General features: G+C 53.6%; 4 protein-coding genes across 11 annotated transcripts; 3 read left to right on the top strand and 1 right to left on the bottom strand.

Annotated features, from left to right (window-relative positions):
* Positions 1-195: 195 nt before the first annotated feature.
* On the bottom strand, positions 196-19709 carry S100A1 (S100 calcium binding protein A1). 2 transcript variants are annotated; one of them, XM_044915840.1, is made up of 5 exons: positions 19691-19709; positions 5789-5847; positions 3768-3841; positions 1599-1751; positions 196-495 (listed from the first exon to the last, which is right to left on the bottom strand). In XM_044915840.1, exons 4-5 carry the CDS (start codon positions 1737-1739, stop codon positions 352-354), a joined length of 285 nt encoding a protein of 94 aa, XP_044771775.1. In that variant the 5' UTR covers positions 1740-1751; positions 3768-3841; positions 5789-5847; positions 19691-19709; the 3' UTR covers positions 196-351. The 2 variants fall into 2 exon arrangements, with proteins under 2 accessions (XP_044771775.1, XP_021537894.1); XM_021682219.1 differs by having other exon boundaries at positions 3772-3841.
* S100A13 (S100 calcium binding protein A13) lies at positions 4499-12674 on the top strand. Of its 2 annotated transcripts, none has more exons than XM_021682209.1 (3): positions 4499-4668; positions 5393-5552; positions 12276-12674. In XM_021682209.1, exons 1-3 carry the CDS (start codon positions 4523-4525, stop codon positions 12417-12419), a joined length of 450 nt encoding a protein of 149 aa, XP_021537884.1. In that variant the 5' UTR covers positions 4499-4522; the 3' UTR covers positions 12420-12674. The 2 variants fall into 2 exon arrangements, with proteins under 2 accessions (XP_021537884.1, XP_021537885.1); XM_021682210.1 differs by lacking the exon at positions 4499-4668 and adding an exon at positions 4997-5033.
* S100A14 (S100 calcium binding protein A14) lies at positions 14954-17071 on the top strand. Of its 2 annotated transcripts, XM_021682213.2 has the most exons (4): positions 14954-15000; positions 15414-15522; positions 15946-16092; positions 16305-17071. In XM_021682213.2, exons 2-4 carry the CDS (start codon positions 15493-15495, stop codon positions 16440-16442), a joined length of 315 nt encoding a protein of 104 aa, XP_021537888.1. In that variant the 5' UTR covers positions 14954-15000; positions 15414-15492; the 3' UTR covers positions 16443-17071. The 2 variants fall into 2 exon arrangements, with proteins under 2 accessions (XP_021537888.1, XP_021537886.1); XM_021682211.2 differs by lacking the exons at positions 14954-15000; positions 15414-15522 and having other exon boundaries at positions 15529-16092.
* On the top strand, positions 18128-24269 carry S100A16 (S100 calcium binding protein A16). Of its 5 annotated transcripts, XM_021682215.1 has the most exons (6): positions 18136-18274; positions 20423-20507; positions 20625-20789; positions 20950-20969; positions 23053-23230; positions 23514-24269. In XM_021682215.1, exons 5-6 carry the CDS (start codon positions 23078-23080, stop codon positions 23670-23672), a joined length of 312 nt encoding a protein of 103 aa, XP_021537890.1. In that variant the 5' UTR covers positions 18136-18274; positions 20423-20507; positions 20625-20789; positions 20950-20969; positions 23053-23077; the 3' UTR covers positions 23673-24269. The 5 variants fall into 5 exon arrangements, with proteins under 5 accessions (XP_021537889.1, XP_021537890.1, XP_021537892.1 ...); XM_021682217.1 differs by lacking the exon at positions 20950-20969; XM_021682216.1 differs by lacking the exons at positions 20625-20789; positions 20950-20969.
* Positions 24270-26495: the final 2226 nt, after the last annotated feature.

Genomic DNA, 26495 nt, shown 5'->3' with positions numbered 1-26495 from the left:
TGAAGGGAAATTCTTCTGTCTTTGCAGCTGGAACTTTGAACACCTACCTTCCTGGGCCTTGAGCATTCCTCAGCTAGGAAGATGTAATGTCCCCTTGACCTCTCTCCGAATAAGATCCCTTCCCAAATAAGGTGAATTGGGAGTGAGCAACCTTGATTTACTCACTCCCAGGCCCCAAAGGAGACAGACAGCAGCTGGCCAGAGAAGAGCCTTTAATGAAAGATGAGTTGCAGGCTTGGCCCACTACTCTTGCGCCCTTGGTGGAGGGTGGGCAAGGGTAGGAGTGTAGGGAGGGAAAAGTGGGGTGAGGGGGAAGGAGGGGGAAGGGCGCTGCCCACTGGGGCTGTCTGCTCAACTGTTCTCCCAGAAAAAATTGTTGCAGGCTACTGTGAGGGCAGCCACCAGCACCACGTACTCCTGGAAGTCTACCTCCCCATCTCCATTCTCGTCTAGCTCTTTCATCACCTTGTCCACAGCATCTGCATCCTTCTGGGCCTGTGGAGGGAGGAGATGGAGAGGTGGGTTTGTAGGGAGATGAATAGTACTGAATCAGGGGCAAGAGGGGGTAGTTTATTGGGAAGAAGGCAGAGATGAGCAAGAGGCAGAACTACATCTAATTGTGGGACTGTTCGGAGTCCCTCCTTAAAACTAACACTGGTGGCCTCCTGTTACCTACAGAATAAACCCCTTAACAAGGCAGAGTAATAACAACATCGATTACCATATGTTGAGTGCCTAGAGAAGCTTTACAGGGATTGTCTTGTAAAATTGTTAATTCTAACACAAACAGTATGAGGTAGGTTTCATTATTTGCATACTAGAGAATAAACAAATTAACAATTGGTGTTAAATAACGTGCCCAAGTGACACAGCTGGAAGGTGGCAGGGTCAGAATTGGAGCCCAGGCCTGATAAAACCTCAAAGCTGGTGCACTTTCTCCTGGCTTCTTTATTATAGAATAATCAGCATTTGCAGCCTATTTTTCTGCATCCTTTTACTCTGGTCAAAACTACTGAGCATGCTCCATGTTCTTTCTTCCAGGCTTTTGTTCATGCAGGTACCTCCTAATATGTCTACATTTATCCTAATAATATTCCAGTGGAAATCCATGGCTCAAGTGCCACCTCTTTGGAGAAGCCCACTTCAGTCAGGTTAGTATTGTCCCGAAGTCCTTTCTGGCAATTCTGTTAAAGCTCTGTGTAGTTCCTAAGTGGCTGGCCCAAGGATTCATGGGGACGGGGATGTAAGTGCTTCTGAGCTTCCTGTCAGCAGACTGGGGCCTCTTTTGATCCTTCAACTCTGGGCTCTCCTGAACAGATTACTTCCTGGTGTTCATGGTTTACTTCCATGTGTCAGTCTTTCCCTTCTAGACTGTGAGCCTTCTTTAATGATGCGTCTGCATGGGTCCTAGCACTTAACAGGTGATTAACAAATTAGGGTATTTTGCCTTGAACCAAGAAAAATCCAGGAAAGAAGTCTGGGAGAGGAAGAAGATGATTGGACTGAGTTGGGGTGGGGTGGGAAGATGGTAGGGAGATCCCCAGTTGTTGTTCCTCCACCCCTCACCCATCCCACCCTGTATCCCGCTCTGTGCTCACGTCCAGGAAGCCGGAGAGCTCAGTCTGCAGCAGCTCTTTTAGCTCCTTCTTGCTCAGCTTGTACTTGTCTCCCTCCTTGCCCGAGTGGGCATGGAACACATTGATGAGAGTCTCCATCGCTGTCTCCAGCTCAGAGCCCATCGCGCAGCTTACCTACCCACCCCCCACCATGGAAGTAAGTTGGGGACCATGCTCAGGGTATCTGGGGTTGGGGGGAGGGGAGCCCTCAGACCTGGCCCTGGTCCTGCACCTGAAGTTGCCCTGAGAGCAGAGCCACACTGGAATTTCTCTCACTGAGACTTTAGGATGTGGGAACCCAAACAGGCCTAAATCCAGGCTTGTTCTCTGTGTCCCTCAATCCATATCCCAGCCAGAGGGAGTCAGGGACTGGGGCCATGGAGGTAGAGCCGCTGGAGCTGGGCTGGCTCTAGGGGCCTGCAGTGGACTCTGCAGTGGCTCCTGGCTGCCTGGGTGGACACTGAGGAGGGCGAGGCAGGCAGGTGGGGGTGGTCACAGGACACTGCCAAGCTTCCTCTGGCTCTATTTTTACCCTGCGTTGCCTGCCTAGCACAGCTAAGCTCTGCTGCTGAGGGTGGTGAGCTGCGCTCCCTACGGCCTCAACTCTGCTGTCTACCCCTAGCAAGGAGCCAGTCTGGTGCCCTCAGCCAGCCTGATGGAGAGAGTGGCAGCCAGAGTGGCTGGCCCAAGGCTTCATGGGGACGGGGATCTAAGTGCCTCTGAGCTTCCTGTCAGCAGACTGGGGCCTCTTTTGGTCCTTTAACTCTGCTCTCTCCTGAACAGGTCACTTCGGTTTCCCCGGGGTGCATCTCCATTACCTCTAGTTTGGTTCCTCTTACTTCTCTGCAGAATCAGGCCTTCCATCGGCTGATGGTGGGAATCGAGAGAGGAATGACCAAGCCTTTCCCCAGAGCCAGGGCTTCCAGTGTGAGGGAGAGGAGACCCCTGGGGCCTTGTCCCTGCTGCTGCCCACTCCCTCGCCTAGGCCCAGCCTGGATGATGTGGGGACAGTGGTAGTGGGAGAATGGGTCTGATATATGTTGGGGGAGATAAAAGGCTGAGTATGTCCTCTGAATTCAAGGGGAGAGAAGAAGAGAAAAACGGAGGGTTTTGTTGAGGAGAGGGGACTGCCAAGCCAGTGGGCCTCTTTCTTCTGGCCTTGGGATGGTCATCCCCTTCACAGCCTCAGGGGACAGCTCAGGTGTCTCAGATCAGGTGTCTCAGATCAGGTGTCCTTGTCTTTCCCCAGGCCTGGGGGGCTGAACAATGGGCCCTGATCAAATGACATTCCACCTTTACAGTGGGAACCTTGTGAGTGTCACCTGAACTCTGGACATGAGAAGCAGTTGTCGCAGAGACCTGGGGAGATGGAACCCAAGCCGGGACTGATGGAGGGATAAGAGTGTTTGTGGGGGAGGGCTGTTGGTGGCTCAGTTATTGGCCCCATCCAGTAGGGGCACTTAGAGGTTGCCTGGAGCCCTTGAGCAGCCTGGGATTTTATGTAGGGGCCGTTTGGAGAGTACTTTGGCAGGGAGGGGGCAGACAGGAAAACAAAGGGAAAGACTTGAAGGAAAGAGGAGTCTGAAAGTCTGAGCCAAGAAAGGGAAGGTCACGTGAAAGGAAAGTTGGGAGTGGGTACAGTACCCTAATGCCCCCTCCTCTTGATCTCACATGGTCCATGCTCTGCCACCCCCAGATTTCCCTGGGACCTGAGCCCTTGGCAAGGCTGGGTGGTGGTGGGTATGGGGACAGAAGCAACAGTTACATTTGCCTTCTTATTCGTACCCGCCTGGAAGCAAGGTGGGAGCTGGCTCCCTTCCCCAGCACCGGGAGAGTGAGGGAGCCTTGGGAGGGCACTCTGAGGGCTCTGTGGTAGGAGGGCTTGATCTCCTGGAAGCTTGGTGGCTGGGCTCCCCACTGGCTTCTTCATTCTCTGAGGAATACCACAGACCTCCCTCTGACCTTCACTTGCTTCCCTGCACTACTGTCCAAACCCTGTCTCCCCCGAATCCCAAACTGCTGTCACTCAAACCCCTCCCAGACCCTCGGTGCAGCACAATGCTATTGTCCCCAGACTTGAGGAGCCCTGCTGAAGTCCCCTTTCCCCCAAGCTGGCCACAGGAGAGACCGAGCACAGGAGACACAGGATACTTACTGTCAGCCCGGACCCGAGGTGGGAGCAGGTTCTGGACAGACGGACGAGTCTGCAAATGTGGCTAAGGGAGCTGTGTGGGGAGACCTGTCTTCAGCCCTTCCCCCACTGACCCCCCCCCCCCACTGGCTCCACCCCTTCACAGACAGACACCCAGTGGGGCAAGGGGCCAGGAGCGGACAGAGGCGCCCTCTGTCTCCTGGGCTAGAACAGGCTGCCCTGTGTCCTCTTGTCCAGCCTCAGTTGCCTCCCCCCTCCCTGCTGGGCACCAGCAGGCAGGGCCCAGGAGGAAGGGGGTGGGAAAGGTCCTGGGAGGGACCCGGAGAGGCCTCGCCCCACCCCCACCCCAGCACTGGCAGGAAAGGGGAGGATCCTGCTGAGGGGTCTCAGTGAGGGGACCTCTCAGTGAATCCCTTCATCTTGGGAGTCTCACTCCCCGCTGAGAGATTTCGGTCCAGGAAATCTTTCTCCACGGGGGTCTCAGCGGGATTCCCCTCTGTGTGTGGGAGCCTCTTGGGGGTCTTGGGCTGCAGGGTCCTTTTCAGGATCTCATTCGGAAGGGCTCTCAGTGGTGCTTCTCAGACTGAACTCCTGGGCAGGGCTCCCTCTCGGGCCTCTAGGATGCAGAGCCTACCGGGGCGGTGGGCTTCCGGTGCCCAGAGGGGGTCTGTCCGGGAGGCGCCTTCCCGCCTGCCCCCTGCAGAGGGGCGCGCGTGGGCCGGGTCGGGCGGGGGGACCCGGGCACCCCGCCCGGATGCTGGGGGGCAGGAGGCGGGCGAGAGGCGGGCCTCGGCGGTCTCCTCCCTCCGGCATCAAGGCAGAAGCTGGACACCTCCGGGCTGGGCTGGGGCTCCGCTCCCTCCTGCCCTCTGGCTCCTGCGCCCACCTCCCCCTGCCGCGGTGAGTCCCGTGCCCCCACCCTGGGGCCGGGCGCCTTCCCGCCCCTCGCCCCCACCACCCCCGCCCCGGGGCTCCCGGGCGTCTCCCCGAGCCAGCTCGGACTGGGGTTCGGGAGGCTTTGGGGGGCCGGCCGCTGTCCTCGTGGAGGGGAGTGGCGGGAAGGGGCTGGAGGAGTGGGCTGGGCCCTGGGCCCGCTGCCCCTGCGGGGCGGGGTGCCTGCGGCCTGATCGCAGGCTGACCGCAGCCGGCGGCCGCCTGACCCCGGGCTTGTCTGCTGGGAAGAGCGGGCGGGAGCGTGTGGGCGGGCGGGGTCACTGCACAAACAAGCTTTGGAGACAAGCAGCCTCATGACCCCTTGGGACCGGGTGAGCCTCCAAGAAAGGGCCCTTGGGACTGAAGGCCACAGAGGGGCCGCTCCAAAGTGCCTCCTCTCAGAGGGGTCTCCAGACCGAAGGGCCACCACCAAGGGGTCCCCAAGGCACTGACACTTGGAAAGGACCACCAGGCTCAGACCTAGAGAGGATGGTGTTTCTGGAAGCAAACACCCTTCCCCCACCTACGCTGAGCTGTTGTTTCCTGGTCCCTGCCCCAGGCTCCATCCTTGTCCCCTCTCTCCTGGCCCATAATGCTTCTTCCAGGCAGGGGCCTGAGGTGGCAATGCCAGGCAGGGCAGGGCACTCTGGTCTATTCTAACTCTCCCTTTCTCTCCCTCCCTGTCCTACAGAGTCCTGATGGCAGCAGAGCCACTGACTGAGCTGGAGGCGGCCATTGAGACAGTGGTCAGCACCTTCTTCACCTTTGCAGGGCAGGGGGGCCGGAAGGGTAGCCTCAGCATCGATGAGTTTAGGGAACTGGCCGCTCAGCAGTTGCCTCACTTGCTCAAGGTAAGTGGGGGTCTCTGGGCCTGAGATTTTGGAAGACAGTGGCTGCGGGACACTGTGGATGTGAGGTGATGTTTCCGGGCACAATAATGTGACCCCAGGTGTGTGGTGGACAAGGGTGTGGGTGACTGTGTGTGTAGCTTGGCCACACTGTGTTGTTGAGAGTGCAAGTGTGTTACTGGACTTTGTACTCCCCTCAGACAGAGCTGTTGGGTCTTGTGTCTGCTCTCTGGTCTTACCTCTCCACTACAGGAGTGGGCCCAAAGGTGGCTTCCAGGAGAGTCGTAGACCATCAGTGCTAGAAGGAGGGCGAGAGAAAACACAGACCAAACTGCTCACTTCACATGTATAGAAACTGAGGCCCAGCTGTAGAAAGGGGTTTGTCAAAAAGAAAATCATAGTCCAGTTCATGGAGTGACAGAACCTCAGGGTAGGAGGGACCTGTAAGTAATCTTTGACTACTTCTCACCCCCTCTGGGAATCCCCTCAATAACGTACCGGATAAGGTCATTCCTTCTCTCCTACTCGCTGGACAGAGTAGGAGTTTAGATTTCATCCACTCCGAGTTGCCTAATCATAGCAGGCTGTTAAGTTTCTTTTATACCCTTTCTGAGAATTCACAGGCACGTGAAAGTGTGTGGATATGGATTTAAAAATAAACAAACAAACAACAAGCACATCTTGGAAACTCAGTCTATCATATGCAAAATCCCGTACATCCCTAGACTTCTCAGACTTTTCCCTTCCTCTTCTCTCAGGAGACTTGAGACTCCACCTGAGGTTCAACATTCCCTGTAGCCTTGCCACATAGTGACTGGTTTTTCCTCCAAATCCAACTCCCTCCGGGCCTGGAAATGCAAGAAGTGACCTCTTAGCTTTTTGTCACTGCTTCCAGATCTTAGTTTCTTCTTCTTCCTACTATGCAAAGCTCCTTGGAACCTGCCCCCTTCAGCTTCTGCCTTACTGTTTCTCATCACTGCTTTTGTCGGGGTCCTCAGTCTGCACACAGAAAATTCATCCAACACCTGGGCCTTTCAACTTCTTCAACTCCTTGCTTCCAAAGATTCTGTCCTGCTTCTGATCAGCCTACTCCTTTGTTCTTGCTTCAGATCTTGTCATTAGCAAAATAATGTACCACCTCCAGAATCTCAATTTCAAGCCTCCTTTTCCCTGGGTACCACCTCCTGCCATTCCAGTTCTGTTCCTCCCACTCTAGCATTTCCTCGACTCCATGGGGACTGTCATTCTCCTGACCCTGTCATATTTTCTTTCCCATGTCAGCCCCTCGTGTCAGTTCTCTTCTCACTCAGCTGGGTTGTAAGGCTCAGCAACACAACCAGTCCCTCAGCAACCTTGGTTCTGTTTCTCCCTGTGCTGGTTGACAGAATCTCAACTCAGGTTAAGTCCAATATTTCACCTCCATTAACTTGAGGGTTAAATCTACCATTCTTTGTCAGATCCAAAATAAAGCAAAAGTTTCCGTTCTCAAAGAAAAAACAACAACAACCCGATCGGTCGTCTACGAACCATTCTGCCTCTGCACTTGGGTAGCTGAATCTGGCTGCAGGAAAAGGTGCTGCATGTTGACTTGTCCCACTTTATAATTTTTGTTATTATTATTTTTTCATTGAAGTATAGTTGATACACAGCGTTGACTTGTCTCTCTTTAATTCTGGAACCACAAACTCCAAGGGGGCCCTTGGCACAGCCTGCCAATTCTGCTCCATTTCCCAATTTGGTTCATTTACCACCTCTTTCAGATGACAGTGTCACAACTTTTCCTCTCCTCAAACCCCAGTCCCTCTTTCCACATTCTCCCTCTCACTGAGAATTTTCTAGAGAAAATTAAGAGCAATCAGGAAACTCCTGTGTACTGTCTCCCCAAATCTAAGCAGAGCAGCATTTACGGGGCCTGCCTGTTACCTGAAGCCTCTGTCTCTGCCCAAGGCAACCCTCCTCTGCTGCCCGACTCCATTCTTTCTCACCACTTAAAATCTGGACTCTTTCAGTCCCTCCTCCTCTCTCTGGCATCATCAGTTTTCCCTCTCCACTGGATTGTTCTGATTGGTTTCCCAATATTCTGTAATATCTCCCATCTTAAAAAAAGGAAAGCAAAACAAAACAAAACCCAAAACAGCCCTCTCTCTTGGCTCTGTAAGTCCCTCCTGCTATGTCTTATATCTCCGCTCCCCTTTATAGCAAAACTCAAACGCAGCAAAGTTACTTATACTTATTTGCTCTCCTGGTCCAAAATGCTTACTCCTTAGGTATTGGCTAGTCTTACTCTCACTGAACTCAGATTTCTGCTCAAATGGCAAATCCTCAGCATTGCCTTCCTTCACCTAAGAATGCAAAGATCACCTTCCTTGTCCTCTATTCCTTTACCTCCTTTATTTTCTTTCACAACACACCCATCACAAGCTGACTTCCGTACACACTTACATGTTACCAAGAATGTAAGTCCTATGAAGGAAAGGAATATGCTCACTGTTTTATCTCCAACACTTAGAGCAGATATCAAGTGAGTGAAATTAAAAAAAAAAATTTTAAAAAAGGGTAAGAATTGTTGAGTAAATGAATAAATGCATCTTAACTACTGTTCTACAAATACCTTTTTAAAAATGGAACCATGGGGCGCCTGGGTGGCTCAGTCGTTAAGCGTCTGCCTTTGGCTCAGGTCATGATCCCAGGGTCCTGGGATCTGCCCGCTAAGGGCTCCCTGCTCTGCGGGAAGCCTGCTTCTCCCTCTTCCCTGCCTGCCACTCCCCCTGCTTAGGTACATGTGCGCATTCTCTCTCTCTCTGTCAAATAAATAAATAAAATCTTTAAAAAAGTGGATACTTTCCTGTTTTAAGAAAATGATGCACTATACATATGGTATATAGGTTAACACAAATTTATGTAGCTAAGTTTCTATTGATGGATATTTCTGATACCCATTTTCTTTCTTTTGCAAACATTCTTGTTTACATTTCTTTACATACTTGAGGAAAATATTTAGGGTAAATGTGTGGCAGTAGAAATATTAGGTCAAAAGCATGTTTGTTTTTCATTTTCATGGATATTGCCTCCCAAGCAAGGTTTCAAGGCCAACGGTGCATACAAATGCCTATTTCCCTGCGTCCTTGCCCAAATCGGGTCTTATCAGACTTGGTTTTTGCTAATCTAATATGTGAAACTGATCCCTTGCTCTGATTTACACTTCTTGAATTCTGATTGAAATGGAAAATTAAAAAGTTTTTTTGAGGGGCGCCTGGGTGGCTCAGTCGTTGAGCATCTGCCTTCAGCTCAGGTCGTGATCCCGGGGTCCTGGGATCGAGCCCCGCATCGGGCTCCCTGCTCGGTGGGAGGCCTGCTTCTCCCTCTCCCACTCCCCCTGCTTGTGTTCCTTCTCTCGCTGTCTCTCTCTCTGTCAAATAAATAAATAAAATCTTAAAAAAAAATTTTTTTTGATGGACATGGATAATCCTCTGTGAATTGCTTGCTTATTTCTTTATTTAAGAGATTTTCTTTTTCATATTGATTTATTATAGCTCTTTATAGAATAAAGAAATATGCCTTTTGTCTATTGTATGTGTTGCAAACATTTTCTCCTAACTTGTCCTTTGTCCTTTGACTTTATTTTTGGTAGTTTTTGCCATACAGAATATAAAAAATTTTTCTGTAGTCAAATCTATCAAACTTCTAGTGAATGGCTTCTGTGTTTTTTTTTTTTTTTTAATGTTTTATTTATTTATTCATGAGAGTCAGAGAGAGAGAGGCAGAGGCAGAGGGAGAAGCAGGCTCCCTGCCTAGCAGGGAGCCCGAGGCGGGGCTCGATCCCAGGACCCTGGGATCATGACCTGAGCCAAAGGCAGACGCTTAACCATCTGAGCCACCCAGGCGCCCAATGGCTTCTGTGTTTTATGCCAAGTTTGGAAAGGTCTTTCTCAGTTTAATATATTTAAAAAAAAAAAATTTATTTTATTATTAAAATTTTCCTGCTGAAATACCACTTTTATTATTTATTCAATTCCCATATGTATTTTGGGTCTCTTTATTGGGTTTCATTAATCTTTATTATTTATTAACAATTTTGTTTGATTATTGTAGTTTTAATATGCCTTAATTACCTGTAGGGTTGGTTTTCTTTCATTATTCTTATTTTTCAGAATTTTGTGGTGGATCCCACAGTTTGTTTTTCAAGAAGAATTTTAGAAACATTTAATCATGTTAAAAAGAATCCTATAGAGGGACGCTTGGATGGCTCAGTCAGAAGAGTGTGTGACTCTTGAACTCAGGGTTGTGAGTTTGGGCCCCATGTTGGGTGTAGAGGTTACTAAAAAAGAGTAAAATAAAATAAAACTTAAAAAAAAGGAATCCTGTAGCTACTTAATTAGGATCATATAAAATTATATTTCAGGGAAAATTGACGTCTTTACACTATTGAGTCTTTCAAAAAAAGGGTACATTTTTCTATTCATGTTTTCTCATATTCTTCAGTTCATTTTTCTTCACAAAAGCTTAATCGATTTCTTAATTTATGACTAAGTGCTTTATTTCATTTGTTACTATTTAAAAAAAATATTTTATTTATTCATTTTACAGAGATAGAGAGAGAGAGAGCGCATGCGTGAACGCACAAGCAGGGCGAGTGGGAGAGGGAGAGGGAGAAGCAGGCTCTCTGCTGAGCAGGGAGCCCAGTGCGGGGCTCCATCCCAGGAGCCTTAGATCATGACCTGAGCCAAGGCACGTGCTTACCTGACTGAGCCACCCAGGTGCCCCCATTTGTTACTCTTTTAAACAGGATCTTTCGTATACTTTCTGACTGGGGGGAAGAAATACAGAGTAGTGGATAAGAGCATTAAGCTTTGAGTCAGAAAATCTAGGTTCAAATGCAGATTCTAGCTTGTCTTCCCTGGTCACCCACTCCTTCTGAGCCTTAATTTCTTTTTTTTTTAAAAATATTTTATTTTATTTATTTGATAGAGAGAGACACAGCGAGAGAGAATACAAGCAGGGGGAGTGGGAGAGGGAGAAGCAGGCCTCCCACTGAGCAGGGAGCCCGATGCGGGGCTCGATCCCAGGACCCTGGGATCGTGACCTGAGCCGAAGGCAGACGCCTAATGACTGAGCCACCCAGCCGCCCCTGAGCCTTAATTTCTTATCTGTGAAATAGACTTATAATAATACCTTCCTTATTGGATTGCATTTATTCAATCAATATTTATTGAGCACCTACTATGTCCTGTCCTGACACTGTCCTAGGCTTTGGGTTACAGTGACGAACAGGCATCTGCTATGTGCCAGACATTCTCCCTGGCACTGGGATTACAATGGTGAACAAGGTGGACAAGGTCCCCGTCATTCCAGCAGATTATGAAGTTAGATGCAGTAAGGCATGTCCTGTGTTTAGCATAAGCCTTGGAACAGTCAGCACTATTAAGTGCTTACAATTGTTGAAATGTTGGTCATTATCGCTCTTGGTTTTTCCTAGGTCTGCAATTATATAACTGCTGATATAATAAGAGGTGAATTTGCCTCTCCTTTCCTAATACTTATACCTTTGATTTCTTTCTCTTGATTAATTGTATGTCTTCCTTCCTCCCAATATAATGTTACACTGGGCATCTTTGCCTTCCACTGGCAGTTCTTACAGTGTTTTAAATTAAACATGATTGTGGGGGCACCTGGGGGGCTCAATCGATTAAGTGTCTGCCTTCGGCTCAGGTCATGATCCCAGGGTCTTGGATTCGAGCCCCGTGTCGGGATCCCTGCTCAGCGGGAGTCTGCTTCTCCCTCTGCCTCTCCCCCCACTTGTGCTTGCTGTCTCTCTCTCCCAAATAAATATTAAAAAAAAAAAAAAAGGCATGATTGTGGCTTTTACAAAGGTCTTGCTTAGCTTTTCTATGAATTAGCTTTAGCTTTGTGCCCTCTGTGGATTTGGCATGTCTTCTCTGCCTTCATGCAAATATTGATTCAAATATTGAGCATTAGGCTCTGCCTGCGGCACCCTTCTCTAGCTTGACATCAATCCATTGTTCAATAGGTTATGTTTTGGTTGTGATTGTTTATCTAGTAACAGAGCCTTTGATCATGGGTCCAGTTTATATGTCCTTTGATTTCACAGTCCTGTCATGAGAGACTTTGTCAAGGACAAAATCAGATACCCCATGTCTTTGCCATTCCTCTGATCAACCAGGCTAATAACCAAACTGGAAAAAATGAGACTACGTTGGGGTTATGCAAAGGAGCAGCTTAGGGCCGTGAATTTCTCTAGCTTTCTGTGAAGGAGGAAGGTGGCCTGAGAAGGCTCTGAGGACCCAGAGTGGGCCCGTGCCTACGTGGGCCCCCCGAGGTCCTGTGCTCTGAGGATGGCCAGGGTGGGTCCTTGAGCAAATCACGGGTGCCAGAGCTCACCACCCGTGGGCGAGAGCCCACTGTGTGCATCTCTTCCCAGCTCTGTGTTCAGTGACACCGTGTTTGTGGTTCATAGTCAGCCGTGGTGGGAGTGTTTACACCCTGGCAAACACTACAAGTCGGGCCCCCTACCTCCTGCTGCCACCGCCATTGCAGCCCAGCTGGTTTGGAGAGGTGGTTAACTGTCCGACCCCGTGGCAGCGCCGTCCGGGGGCTGCAGCGGGGCAGGTCCTATACAGAGAGAGTGGAGATGAGCAGTTTTGGCCTCTCTCCCTGTCTTGAGAACCCTCACTTCTAACCCCACCCGTTCCTTTGGTGTCTCCTCAGGATGTGGGCTCTTTAGATGAGAAGATGAAGAGCTTGGATGTGAATCAGGACTCCGAGCTCAAGTTCCACGAATACTGGAGACTGATAGGGGAGCTGGCCAAGGAGATCCGGAAGGAGAGGGCCCTGGAGATCCGGAAGAAGTAAAGCCCTGACCAGGATAGTGCTGGGCGGGGCCAGCCAGGCAGAACCCCACTCCCTCCCAAAAAAAGCCTCTTCCTTGAAACATAAATGTTTCTTATTCCCACCCTACCCCTCTTTCTTCTCTTGAGAGTAAGCAGTGGATAAGTTCTGCCCTGAACCAAGAGTGGGTCCAAAAATTATGAGCTCTTGGGGCACCTGGGTGGCTCAGTTGGTTAAGTGTCTGCATTTAGCCCAAGTCATGATCCCAGGGTCCTGGGATCAAGCCCTGTGTCAGCTCCCTGCTCTGCGGGGAGCCTGCTTCTCCCTCTCCCTCTGAAGCTCCCCCTGCTTGTGCTTTTTCTCTGTCAAATAAATAAATAAGTCTTAAAAAAAAATTATGAGCTCTTTAAGGACCAGGAATGTTAGTCATCTGTGGATTTGACAGCATCTAGCACCAGGTCTTAGACGGGGTAGGTGCTCAATAAGTAAATGGTTGATGAATGAGTATATGAAAGGAAGGAACAGATCTCTGGGGCAGGTGTAGTGAGTCCTGTTTGCCAGGTGCCTCCGCAGCTCCCACTTTTCTTATTCCTGGGGTTTGTGTCATTGGATGGTAAGGATAGCAGTGAACTTGGGTTGAGGGCTTGCTGTGTACCAGGCACAGTACTAAACACTTTTCCTGTGTTAAGTTAGTTAATTCTCACAGCCCTTTGAGGTAGGTACTATTTTTTTCCACATTTTTATTTAAATTCTAGTTAGTTAACATATGGTGTGGTATTGACTTCAGTGATTCATCGCTTCCATGCACCACCCAGTGCTCATCACAACAGGTGCCCTCCTTACTGCCTGTCCCCCGTCTAGCCCATCCCCTGCCCACTGCCCTCCAGGGAGGTGCTATTTTTAGGTCCTATATTAGAGATGAGGAGACAGATTTTAGAGAGGCTGAGCTCACAAAGATAAGAATAGGTGGAACTGGGTTGATGTTCCATAGCCTCTGTGATGAACTAGGATCATCTCTGGATGGGCAGCTTGGGAACACTAGGCCCTCCTCTCCTTCCTCCCTGCACAGCAGGGGTGAGGCAGAAGAATGGACACAAGGATCTGGTATGAAGACTGTGGGATGGACGGTGGTGCCCTTCTCCCCATCCTTCTTGGCTTGAGGGGCGTATGGTTTGCATTGCTCGCCACCAGAGGGAGCAGAGGCAGGGCAGCCCAGTGGGTGAGGCCTTGCGTCGGCTGTCACTGCCGGGGTCTGGTGTCCATTACTCCAGAGGAACGTTTAGGTTGAGACAACCTCCCTACTACACACCAAAAAGGGTCCTAGATTGAGACCTTCCATCTAAGTGCCCTCAGACTGAGAGACCCCAGAAGGACCCCCAGGCTGGGACTCTGAGGGGTTATTTGGCTGAAGACATTCCAGAGGGGATCTCACAGGGGGCTTCCCCACAGCGAGAGACTCTAGGAGGGTCCCCCAGACTGAGACTCCTCAGTGGGATCCAAGTTTGAGGCACTCTTGGAGAAACCCTCAGATTGAGCCCCTCAGGGGGTCCCCAGATTGAGACCCTCTGAGGAACACAAGATGATGAGATACTCTTGGGAGGGCATTTTCATGGAGACACTTCTAGAAGTACAGGGGAGCCCTAGAAGGAGACACAGGGACGGGCTGGGAGGGGCGTGGGAGACATGCTCCTGACCTCAGAGTTCAGGCTTTGGGCCCCACCCCACCCTTGCCTTGACCCACACTAACTCACCTGCCCTTCTCCCTTCCCCCTCCCCATCAGGTGAGGAGGTCCACTGGGGTCATTCCAGGCTTCCTGGGATGTCATCCTGGGCACTGGATTGGGGTGGGGGTGTTAGGGAAGCCATGGGTTTCTGAGGGAGGGAGAAGTAGGCAGCCCAACCTGTTTGGAGAGGTTGTTAACTGCCAGGTAACCCATCTGGGTCTCTCTCACTCGTGTGCTTGCTGGCTGAGGGGAGCTGAAGGGGAGTCGGGACAACACTCAGTCGGGCCCCCTCTACCAGGCTGCCCTTCTGTGGCTCCTTCCCCACCTCTCAGCATGGGGACTGCAGGTATGAGTGTCACCATCCAAACTGGCCCTGTTGGGAGGAGTATGAGTGCGTGTGTGTGACATGGCAAAGTACAGAGTGGTCCCTGGGGACCTCTCTCAATTCACATGTCCCTCATTCCCTCTGGACCACAAGCCCTGCCTCGATCAGCTTCTGATTCTCCTTCTCAAAGCCCCTCCGCTTCCCTGCCCTACATTTCCTCCGGGATTTTCCTCCCGGGCTTCACCCTGCAGTGTTGCCAAGCCCCCACTCTTCCCTTCCCTTTCTCTTGCCTTGACTCTGCCTGCTGGTCTGGGGCCAGGGGCAATTCAGACCCAGCCCTCCATGGTCCCCTCCAGTGGCAGGGTGGGCGGGCTCTTGGAGCTCTGGCCAATGGAGGGTGGGGCCCACACAGCTGGCTCACAGCCCAGACCACAGTAATAGCAGGGGCGGCTTAGGGAGGAGGCCCAGCCCCCTGCCTTCCCTCCCTGCCCCCAGGTATAAGAGCTGAGCTCAGGTGAGCCAACTCGTAGCATCCTGTCCCAGCAGCTCCCAGCAGGTAAGGAGACACAGGGCTTTTCAACTAAATGGGCTGCCCCCTGTCCAGAGGGCAACACTTGGCTATTCTACCCTGGCCTGCCAGGAGAAGGGCTGGGGGCCAGGTCCTAGAGGCTGGAGTGTGTGTGTGTGTGTGTGTGTGTGTGTGCGTGTGTGTGCGCGCGCATAGCAGAGGTGAGTGGTGGGAAGAAGTGGGAGGATTGATCTAGGGTGAGGCCCAAGGGATTCCCTCTGGATGGGTGGGCCTGGGGGCTGTGACCTTAGCTCCTGCCTGGATCCTTCGCAGGGACCGGGCCTCATGTGGAGCTGGCCCCGACCTCCTGAGTGAGGCACAGAATATCTGGGGTACAGCCAGAGGGGATAGTTGAGAAGGAAATGCTGAGCCCTCCCCTCCCCTCGGTCTCCCTCCTCTAGGCAGATCATGAGCCATCGGCTCCCCTGCGGCCAGCTGTAGGACAATACAACTCTCACCAGGACAAGCACACTGGGCACCATGGGACAGTGTCGGTCAGCCAATGCTGAGGTGGGCCCATTCATGCCTGGCCTTTCTGTTCCCATGCTCCCCTCCTCCACCTTGAGGGTCTGCATCCCTATTGACTTCTGCCCCCTTGCCTTGGCCTTGCCTTGTTCCCTAGACCTTGCCTGGAAGACCCAAACTCCTCCCTGGTGTCTACACAGGGTGATGTGTCCACACAAGCAGCCCTCCTGGGAAGAGGTGTCCATGCCTCGTGCTAGAACCCATCCTGCGTGGGGGCTGCCAGTGACAGGGAGGAAGCCTTGCTTGGCCTGTGGCTCAGGGCAGAGGCCAGTGGGGGCAGGGGGCTAGATGCTGGGCTCTGGAGTGGGTGGGAGCGCCTGTGCCTTCCAGCTGTCTTCTGCCCCATTAGCCAGGGTGCTGTTAGGTGGGTGGGGCCTCCCTGATGCTGCTGATGTCCCCTGCCCTCAGGATGCACAGGAATTCAGCGACGTGGAGAGGGCCATTGAGACCCTCATCAAGAACTTCCACCAGTACTCTGTGGAGGGTGGGAAGGAGACGCTGACCGCCTCCGAACTACAGGACCTGGTCACCCAGCAGCTGCCCCACCTCATTCAGGTACTGAGTGGGCCCCACCCCAGGCACGCCCCGACTTCCCCAGCAGGGTCTCCAAGACCCCACCCACTGTGCCCCGACCCTGGGCACTAGCAGCCCTGGCCCTTCCCCTTGCCAGTGCCGGGCACAGGTCCTGCTTCCTGCCCCCGGGCAGGGTGGGGCAAGAAGGCTGGAGGTTCTGCCTTGCTGAGCTGTGGTGTCTTCCCTCCCCTCAGAGCAACTGTGGGCTGGAAGAGAAAATTGCCAACTTGGGCAGCTGTACCGATTCTAAACTGGAGTTTGGGAGTTTCTGGGAGCTGATTGGAGAAGCAGCCAGGAGTGTGAAGCTGGAGAGCCCTGTCCGGGGCAGCTGAGAACCTTTTCCTGGAATTCTTGGGGGGGATGTTGGGGTCTAGAAATAAAAGTCCTCTCCACCTGCACCACACGATTCCCCCGTCTGCACCTGCCTCACCTCTGCAAGGTTCAAGTCCTCAGTGACCCTTCCCGGGCTCTCTGTGCACTTCATCCCTGGGAGCGCCATGGAGCTAACGGGTCCAGGAGTCCCCACCAGAGGGAGGCTCGGGGTGGGTGGGGGCCAGGGATAGGTGTGGCGAGCTGCTGGAGGGATAGGGATGGTGAGAGGGCCAAGTAATTTGGTTGGGGGGGGGGGGGGGGCAGAGAGGAGGTGGGCTACCGGAAATGACTGGAAGAAGGGGGCTGGGAATGGGGCTGGGTATTTGTTACTAAAAAGGGTCTCTGAGAACCTGCCCTTCCTAATCTCTTCCCCAACCCACACAGTAGCTGTCTGTCCAGTGCTACACCTTCCTGCCTCCAGCTCTGCCCCAGCCTTGTCCCAGCACTCTGTCCCTGGCCCAGGGCAGGGGACGAGAAAGAGAGGCGGAGGAGGGTGTTACTTTGGGAGAGGACCAGCTGGGTGCTTGGGCATTTAAAGAATGATGGTTGTTTTGTATCATTTGATTAATAAAAAAATGGAAAAAGAAAAGATGTTGTCTTGACTGGACACCCTCCCCCCACCTCGGTCCACGGGTGGTTTGGGGTGAATGGCAGAGTCCTTGGTGGCCCGGGACACGTGGGGCTGCGGTGGTTGCAGTGGGAGTGAGTGGGGACTCACTTTTCCCCATGGATTTGGCTTGAGGATGGGTCCCAGGCCCCAAGCTGGGAGACCTGGTTCTCTCTGAAGGATAGGCTTCTCTTTGCCAAGGGCCTGGTCCTCTGACAGGAGAGAGGCCACGTGTGCTCACCTGGGGAAGCGCTTATGGACCCTGGTGTGCTGGACCTTGGCTGACTGGCAGCAAGGGAAAGGCAGGGCTGAGAAACAGGCCAAGCAGCCTGGGTTTGCGCCCAGCTCTGCCACCGATCATCTCTGGAGCTTTGGGCATGCTCCCAGAGTGTCAGTTTCCTCATCTGTAAAATGGGGTCTTCATATCTCTCACAGATTTGTTAAGAGGATAGCGGACACATCACATAAAGTCCTTAGAAGAGAGTCTGACACAGAGCAAGCGCCCAGAGCTGAAGTCTCTACTGGCCAATTCCCTTGGGTGTCCTGGGGAAGGGTGTTCCCAGAAGAATCCTCTACTGCACCTGACAGGTCCTAGGAATGGGTGTCAGCTCCTGGTGGTCGGAACGGGAGTCGCAAGACCAGGGGCCAGGCTCTGCTGCGGCTTCTGACTGGGGCCCACAGAAATCAGGCATTACTCCTGAATCCTAAGAGCAAGGAAGTTTCTGTGGCCAACCAGGCTGGCCTGGAATGCTCACTGAACTTGTCTGTTGGGGGACCCTGAAACTGGGCTCCCAGTGATCCAGGTGATCAGGGCAGGTGACAGCCCTTCCCTTTCTTCTCCACCGACTAGATTCTTTCTGCTCAAGCCCTGCAGGATGAGGAGGGTGGAGTTGCGGGGGGTGCCTGCTTCCACCACTCCCTTTGGGGTGGGGGTGGAGGGGTGTTAAAAAAGGTGTGTATCTCTTTAACAAGGGCCCAACCCCAGGGCTAAGTCAAGAGGGAGCTCAGTCACTACCTCCCCACCGAGCCAGCTCAGCCAGGCACGCTGCTGAGGGAGTGGGACAGATTCTGGGAGCGAAGCGGGGAGGAGTCCTGGCCGAGCTGAGCGGGGCGGGGGGAGCTGCTTGGCAGTGCCAGAGCCCAGGCCCCAGAGCCCTGCTGGAGAGGAGACAGTCGAGGAGGCAGGTGAGCACCCCCAGCCCATCCTGGGAGGTCTGGGGCTGCTGGAGAGGCCCTGCAAGCATTTGGGGCCAGGAGGAGGGGCAGTGAAGGGAGCCTGGAGCGGGGGGCCTGCTAGAGACTGGGCAGGAAGGTTCGGTTAATTGTTAATTTTCCCACAGGCTGGTTTGGGAATGGAGACTTCTGGTGGGGCTGGGGGCTGGAGAGGCCTTCAGAGGTGTGGATGGGGTGGGGAGACCCCCTCCCTACCCCAGAGGCTGACGGGGCTCTTCTCCAGGGCCGTGCCACAAGGCAGAGTGCTCAGGAGCTTTGTCACAGCTGCTCCGATCCTCCCTTAACAGAAAAAGGACAAACGCGTGTTGGTGGGGGTGGGGAGGTGGTCAGACCTGGACACAGGCCTCACCCAGCTCTGGGAACTGTGTCCTGGGAGAGGTGATGGGGTCCAGGAGGAACCAGGAAGGGCCCAGCGAGCCTGAGAGCCGAGGAGAGGAGGCTGTTTCCACTTCAGGACCCAGGCAGGCTGTGGCTTGACTGGCTTCGCTTGGTGGAGCCGCCTGCACTGTTGGGGCCTTGTGGTGCCCAGCCCGGCAGGGTTGGGGGTGAGGGCAGGGGCGCTCCGAGAGGGAGCACTGCGAGGGCTGGTGGGCCGGGCTCAGCCTTCCTTGCTGACTAGTAAAGAGCTCTTGGCTGTTGGTGAGACCAGGGGACCAGGGGCAGTAGGCTGTGTGAGTGTCCACACCATAGTCCAACTCCACTCGTCTGGACGCTGCTCCGGAGGATGGACTTATTCCTCCAGAGACATGCTCTAAAGCAGAGGGGGGTGGACGGGGCATGGGGGCTCTGTGTGTGGATGTGTGAATTAGATGCAGTGAGTCCTGTGAGGGTGGGGGGGGGCAGGGGCTCCTGTGTGAGACAGTAGCCTCTGGAACCAGGAAAGGAGTGAGAAGACGGGGCACAGAATGGGGCCGTTGAGGTTGGAGATATTCATTTGAAACAGCCTTGTAAATAGAGTGACGAGGTACCAGCCAGTCCGGATCGCACCTTCCCTGTGTACCGAAGGCACTTGGGGCAGACGAATGAATGAAGAAGGAAAGGAATGAGTGAGTGAACGAGAGAACTAGCAGGTGATTGAATGAGTGAATAAATGAGCTGATGGATGAAGAAGGAAATAAATGATGAGAAATGAGTGAACTGGGGCGCCTGGGGGGCTCAGTCGTTAAGCGTCTGCCTTCGGCTCAGGTCATGGTCCCAGGGTCCTGGGATCGAGCCCCGCATCGGGCTCCCTGCTCAGTGGGGAGCCTGCTTCTCCCTCTCCCTCTGCCTCTCCCCCTGCTTGTGAACTCTCTGTCAAATAAATAAATAAAATCTTTAAAAAAAAAAAAGAAAGAAAGAAAAAAATTTAAAAAAAAAACAGGGGGGCACCTGGGTGGCTCAGTCGTTAAGCGTCTGCCTTCGGCTCAGGTCATGATCCCGGAGTCCTGGGATCGAGCCCCGCCTCGGGCTCCCTGCTCAGTGGGGAGCCTGCTTCTCCCTCTCCCTCTCTCCCTGCTTGTGTTCCTTCTCTCACTGTGTCTCTTTCTGTCAAATAAATAAATAAATAAATAAATAAAAGAAATGAGTGAACGAATTTGAGGTGTATGAAAGGGACACAGGAAATGCCAAATTCAGGCTTGAGAGTGGGCCAAGCTCTAGAGAGGACGGTGATCGGGAGGCGTAAAAGTTCAGGGGCATCTCCCAACACCTAGAGACCATTCGAGACTTGAGAAGAGTATGTGTAGTGGGGAGAGAGGGTGGATTTGTGTGTGGTGGCTGTTCAGGGCTCCAGACTGAAGGGGACTGGGGGTGGTTAGGAAGCAATTGGAGGGGTGAGGCCTAGAACCTGGGGGTGGGAGGCGGGGCTGCTGTGGCCAAGACCCAGGGTCAAGGGTCAGAGCGCTCCTAGGCTTTGGGAGAAGTCAGCAAGCTGGACTGAGGTGGGCGGGGATGGGGGGGGGCCTCTGGGTTGCTCAAGGATGAATCAGCTAAGGAAGGGGCAAGGAGAACATTGGGGGAGGGCTGGGGGCTCTGGGTGAGAAGGCCCTTTGGGGGACAGGTGGGCCCCCCACTCCTACATTTTGGGAAGGCTCTAATGTACATGTCCACCCCACCCCCCAGGCTCTCAGGCCAGGACCTACCTCCTGCCAACCCTTCCTAGGAAGGACTGATGGACAGCTTGGCTCCCCAGCCTGACTCCGACTTGGTTGGTGGCTGAATGCGGCGGGTGGGAGGGCAGGTGCCTGTGTCCTGGCCCCCAGGGGAGGGAGGGAGGAAGAGCATAATGACACCTGACTATCCCACTCTGATATCCTTCCTCCAGAAAAAGCTTCGGAGAAGCGCTCATCCCGATGGCTATCTCCCGCCTCCCCATTTGACTAGAAGGTGGGGGTGGACCCTTGGGGACCAAACCCAGGGCTGCTGAGGCAGGCAGCTGACTGTCCTGGGTGCTCAGCTGTGTCTGGCCTGCTCGGCTGCCAGAGGCCAGGTAGGGGCTGGGACGTGGTATCAGGAAGGGCAGGAGGAGTCAGAGAAATGAGACTCTAAGAAAGCTGGGGAGGAGGGTGGGTGGGCCGGGGGAGGGGGTAGAGGCACAGGACCCGAAACCTGATTTCTTTCTCTTTCCTCTCCCTGACTCGTTCCCACAGGTTCCTAACTTAGGAACAAGGTCTGGAATGGTTTAGGTTTGAGGGTTCTCTGAGCTACCTTCCTACTGCCAAAGCTTGTGGGGGGTAGGCTTGGCACAGTCTTGCTGAGGTGGGTACAGCTTTTGGAATCCCCAGGAATGCGGGTCCTGGTCCTGGGCCACTCCCCACTCAGGGGCAGCAGAACAGTGGTTTGTGGATCGAAACTTTTCTCCCTTGTCATTTGTGGGTGTTAGGGTGTTTGCATGAAAGTCTTACATTGGACCTCACAGTCACACACCTTTTTTTTTTTTTTTTAAGATTTTATTTATTTGACAGAGAGAGAGGGAGAGGGAACATGCCCAGAGCATGTTCCTGCAGGGGGAGCAGGAGAGGGAGAAGAAGCAGATTCCCTGATGAGCAGGGAGCCCGATGCCCGATCCCAGGCCCCTGGGATCATGACCTGAGCTGAAGGCAGACGCTTAACTTTCTGAGCCACCCAGGTACCCCAGTCACACACTTAATAAACAAAAAGCATGGGGAAAGAATGTAGTCCCAGTTCCATTCTCCATCCTCTAGCCACAGACCAGAGTGGTCAGGTGGGCAAGGCAGGGACAGAAGGCAGGGTCCCTGGTCAGAGACGCTCCTCTGTCTCAACCCCCACTTCCTTCCTCCATTAGGGCTTCATCCCTCTGGGTCACATCCTTCCTTCATAAAGAGCTTCGTAAGGGAAGTATCTTAGAAGGGTGGTCAGGGGCTTTGGATACCTGATACCAGGGCTGGAAGGAGGTAGAATATTTATAGAACATACACTTCAAGTAAGCCATTGTGCCAGATGATGCAGGCTAGGGGAGACGCAGAAATTAAAAGTAGGGAGCTTATGTACTTAGGATTTGAAAAAAGTGGTCCTGAAGTCAATGAGTCATGCCCTTTGGTTCAGAAAACACAAATGGCTGCACGTAAGAAACTCTCCTTGCCTCAAGGAATGCCTGGTATCTGGGGAGACCAGACCCCGGAAGAGACGGTAGTCCCTGCCAGTGCGGCCGGGGAGTCTGGGAGCCAGGGAGGCAGGGTGCCAAGGGCAGGGGATACAGCTGTGGTGAGGCCTGGCCAAGCAGACCTCTCTTCCAGGTTGGGCAACAGGATGCCCAGGACTGGATGGTGGCTGTGTCCACCTTCCCTTGCCAGGACACAAGAGCAGGGCAGCTGCAGCACATTCTTGGGCTTGGGGGCAGGAAGGGAGGCTCATTTGCCCCGGTTCACTTGGGGGGGCTCTGGGCATGGGCGGCGACTCACAGAGTAGACCCGCCTGTTCCCCTCATATCCTGTTATTCAGAAGGCTGTATCCGCTTGGACTGTGAGTGCCTTTTGTCCTGGTGTGAGGGGGTGATGCATGTGGCCTCTGTCGGCAGCTCTGTCTCCAGCTGGGGCAGAACCAGGCCTAGCTCCTCCTTAGGTAATGGGCTGGAGGGTCTTTGGGTCCTCCTCTGTATTTTGGGGTGGATATGAGGGAGGGCAGCCTAGCAGGGTGTAGGTGGGGGTCTGCAGAAAGTCTGAATCAATGGATGAGGATATTGCCCTTTCCCAGAGAGGGGCAACCTTCCCTGGGCTCCTGAGGTCCCTGTCCTGGTGCCCAGCTGAAGGGACTGGGCAGGGCCTAGGTCCCTGCCCCCTGCTCTGTGGCCTGGGCCAGGGTCTCTGCCAATCCTGCCGCTGGGGGGATACGGCTTCTGGCCTCCCCGCCCCCTTCTAGCTGTGCTTGCTCCCAGGGCAGGAGCGCTGGGTGGGTCAGGTGTGGAGAGGGCAGAGGGATGGGCACTTCTCTACCCCCTTCCCACGGGAGCCTCCTGATCTCACTGGGGCTCTGACAGGCCAAGTGCCTGGGGCTGGGGCAGGGCCTGGGGAAGCTGCTGGGGGAACCTGTTGGGGCGGTTGAGCTGGTGAGCATCTGGATTACAGCAACCACACAGTTCGCATTCCAGGCCCACCCTGGTGCCCCCCTTTTCCTGCCTCATCTCTCCTGCATCCCTCCTGCCAGCCTGGGGGCCCAGGGGGAGGATGAGGGCAGGGGGCCAGACACGGTTTGGACTGTGGGGTCTCCTCACTTCCCCTGTTCATGGTGCCCAGGGCCCCCTAGGAGTGAGGCGGTGAGATGGCAGACTGCTACACGGAGCTGGAGAAGGCGGTCGTGGTCCTGGTGGAAAACTTCTACAAGTACGTGTCTAAACACAGCCTGGTCAAGAACAAGATCAGCAAGAGCAGCTTCCGGAAGATGCTTCAGAAAGAGCTCAACCATATGCTGACGGTGAGGTCCCCCAACCCAAGGGCCTTGTCAACCCCCCAAGCCTTTGTCCTCACATGGTACCCTCCCTCACCGTGCCTTCTGTCTTTTCAGAGTGACCCCCCAAACCCGGGTCTCCCCCCTCCCCACCCAGGCCTCTGTCCTCTCAGGGTATCCAGGCCTGACCAGGGAGGGCTCGGTTTGAATCTTCCCAGGCAGCAGCTACTCAGGCCAGAGCCCCAGGAGTCCTGCCTTGGGCTCTGTGGGGCCGCTGCCCTCAGCACTGCTGACCCCCATTCCTCTCCAGGACACGGGGAACCGAAAGGCTGCCGACAAGCTCATCCAGAACCTGGACGCCAACCACGATGGGCGCATCAGCTTCGATGAGTACTGGACCTTGATAGGCGGCATCACCAGCCCCATTGCCAACCTCATCCGCCAGCAGGAACAGCAGGACAGCAGCTAGAGGACCCTCCCACCTTCCCTTCATGGCGCTGCCTGCCGCCCAGCCCCTGGTGCACTTCCCAGGCTCCCCTCGGCCTCCTCCGCCCACCCAGGCTCCCATCCTCGCTTCTCCCTCCAGATCTTCTGCTGGCCCTTGCTGAACAGGGCAAAGGGCCCCTTTGTGATGTCCCAGTCTGGGGGTGACTCCCTAGGGGTCTTAGTCCCTGGAGCCAGCAGGCTCTGGGGCCCCCTCTGAGTTTTCAATGCTGTTTGGGGAGTCCCACGAGTTTCCTCGCCTGCTTAGCCCATCAACCCTTCCAGCGACTGATGTTCTGCCTGATTCGGGGTCTCTCCTGACCTCTGGAGGTCAGCTTGCTGCTTGAGGTCTTCCTGCTCCTGGCAGCGGCAGCAGACCTCTCCCCTTTCTCTCACCCCCTTTGCTGGGGAGAAAAGATTCCCAGGGACTTCCCTCCAGCTGCCTCTGGGTCAGGGGACAGCTGAGCAGGGCTGGGCCCCCACCTTCCTACTCACTGAAGCGATGGCAGTGAGGCTGGATTTGGTCTGTACCCCTCACCCAGTCCCGTTGTGATGCTCATTAAAGCCTTTCCACTCCCTGGAACCTCCTCATTCCTTGGTGGTCTTTGCCCTGGGGCCTGAGGCAAGGGAGAATCTCACCAGAGAGAGAAGCCAGAATGCCTGGGTCTGGCAGGTGCTGTTAGCCCTAGGCCAGGAGCAATCCCCATCTGGCTCAGTGAAGGGTCGAAAGCCATGTGTCACCATCCCTGGGCCCTCATAGCCCCCATTCAGACTCCTGTTCCACTTCTGGGCACACAGTGTGTCCCACTGGGCCTCTTTCCAGTTCATAAGAGAGCAGCTGCAACCCTCAGCCTTGACTCATCCTCATCAACAGATTCTTCTAATACCCAGAGAAGTTTGTGGGATGGGAAAGTAAGGGTGAAGGAAAGGGGTGTGGGAGGCCAGAGCTGACCTGTGGCGGGCGGGGTGGGGGGACAATGCTGGCTTCTCCCTGTTCTTGCCCTGGGTGAGCCAGAACCCCGCCCCTCCGGAAGGCCAGCAGTAAAGGCAGGAGACCCAGCCAGCAGGCTGCAGATCAAGGGTGTTCCACCTGGGATGGTGCGCTCCAAAATTTCAGATTTTTCAGAAGATGCACAAGCAGACAGTTTTATTGAAATCCATTTACAGATCCTCAAGTTTTTCAGATAATCTGCCCAGGACAGGCCTGTAGTCACGGCGGTGAGCGGTCCCCTTCCTCAACTCCCCTTTACAGTGACCCCTCCCCAGTTACCCTTTGCCTGTCCTGAGGGTCACTGCGCTGCCCTAAGTGGGGAAGAGCTTGTTCACATTTCTTGAGGGGGGGTCTCTATATATAATTGTGGTAAAGGGGCGCCTGGGTGGCTCAGACGTTAGGCGTCTGCCTTCGGCTCAGGTCATGATCCCGGGGTCCTGGGATTGAGCCCCGCATCGGGCTCCCTGCTCCGCGGGAGGCCTGCTTCTCTCTCTCCCACTCCTGCTGCTTGTGTTCCCTCTCTCGCTGTCTGTCTCTCTCTGTCAAATAAATAAATAAAATCTTTAAAAATAATAATAGCAGGTGAAGGGGCGCCTGGTTAGGCGTCTGCCTTCGGCTCAGGTCGTGGTCCCGGGGTCCTGGGACCGAGCCCCGCATCGGGATCCCTGCTCAGCGGGGAGCCTGCTTCTTCCTCTGTGCTCTCCCTCTCTCTCTCAAGTAAATAAAATCTTGGCGCTCCTGGGTGGCTCAGTCGTTAAGCATCTGCCTTCGGCTCAGGTCATGGCCCCGGGGTCCTGGGATCAAGCCCTGCATCGGGCTCCCTGCTCGGCGGGAAGCCTGCTTCTCCCTCTCCCACTCCCCCTGCTTGTGTTCCCTCTCTAGCTGTCTCTCTCTCTCTCTGTCAAATAAATAAAATCTTTAAAAAAATAAATAAATGAACAAAGCTTTATAAAAAAAAATCGTGGTAAAAAACATGTAACATAATTTCACCCTCAACAACTTTTTTTTTCCCCCCAAGATTTTATTTATTTGAGAGAGAGAATGAGCAGGGTTACAGGCAGAGGGAGAAGCAGACTCCGCATTGAGCAAGGAGCCCGATGCAGGGTTCTATCCCAGGACCCTGATATCATCATGACCTGAGCCCAAGACTGATGCTTCACTGACTGAGCCACCAGGCGCGCCTCCGTCAACATCTTTTAAGGGTACATTCTGGTTGTTAACTACATGTACTTTGTCGTACAGCAGATCTCGAGAACTTTTTCATCTTTCATGACAGACCCTGTACATCAAACAGCAGACCCCTCAGCCCCTGGAAACCACTATTCTACTGTGTGTTTCTATGAGTTTGATGACTTTAGATATCTCAGATAAGTGGAATCCTGCCATATTTGTCTTTAGGGTTCGCTTAAATCACGTAGTATAATGTCCTCACGGTTTATCCCTGTTGTTGCATACACCACCATTTCCTTCTTTTTAAAGGCTGGGTAATATTCCATTCTATGTATACCACATTTTCCTTATCATTCACCTGTTGGCGGACATGTAATTTGCTTCTACTTCTTGGGAGCACTAACATCTCTTCAAGATTCTATTTTCTTTCTTTCTTTTTTTTTTTTTAAATGCAGTTTTTTTTTTTTTTTTTTTTTTATTTGAGACAGAGAGAACGAGAGAGAGAGAGCACATGAGAGGGGGGAGGGTCAGAGGGAGAAGCAGGTTCCCCGCTGAGCAGGGAGCCCGATGCGGGACTCGATCCCGGCACTCCAGGATCATGACCTGAGCCGAAGGCAGTCGCTTAACCAACTGAGCCACCCAGGCGCC

This window comes from Neomonachus schauinslandi, chromosome 6 (assembly GCF_002201575.2).
Source record: "Neomonachus schauinslandi chromosome 6, ASM220157v2, whole genome shotgun sequence".
Lineage (NCBI taxonomy): Eukaryota > Metazoa > Chordata > Mammalia > Carnivora > Phocidae > Neomonachus > Neomonachus schauinslandi.
The sequence above is the reverse complement of the archived record's forward strand: the minus strand, read 5'-3'. Positions and strand labels throughout refer to the sequence as shown.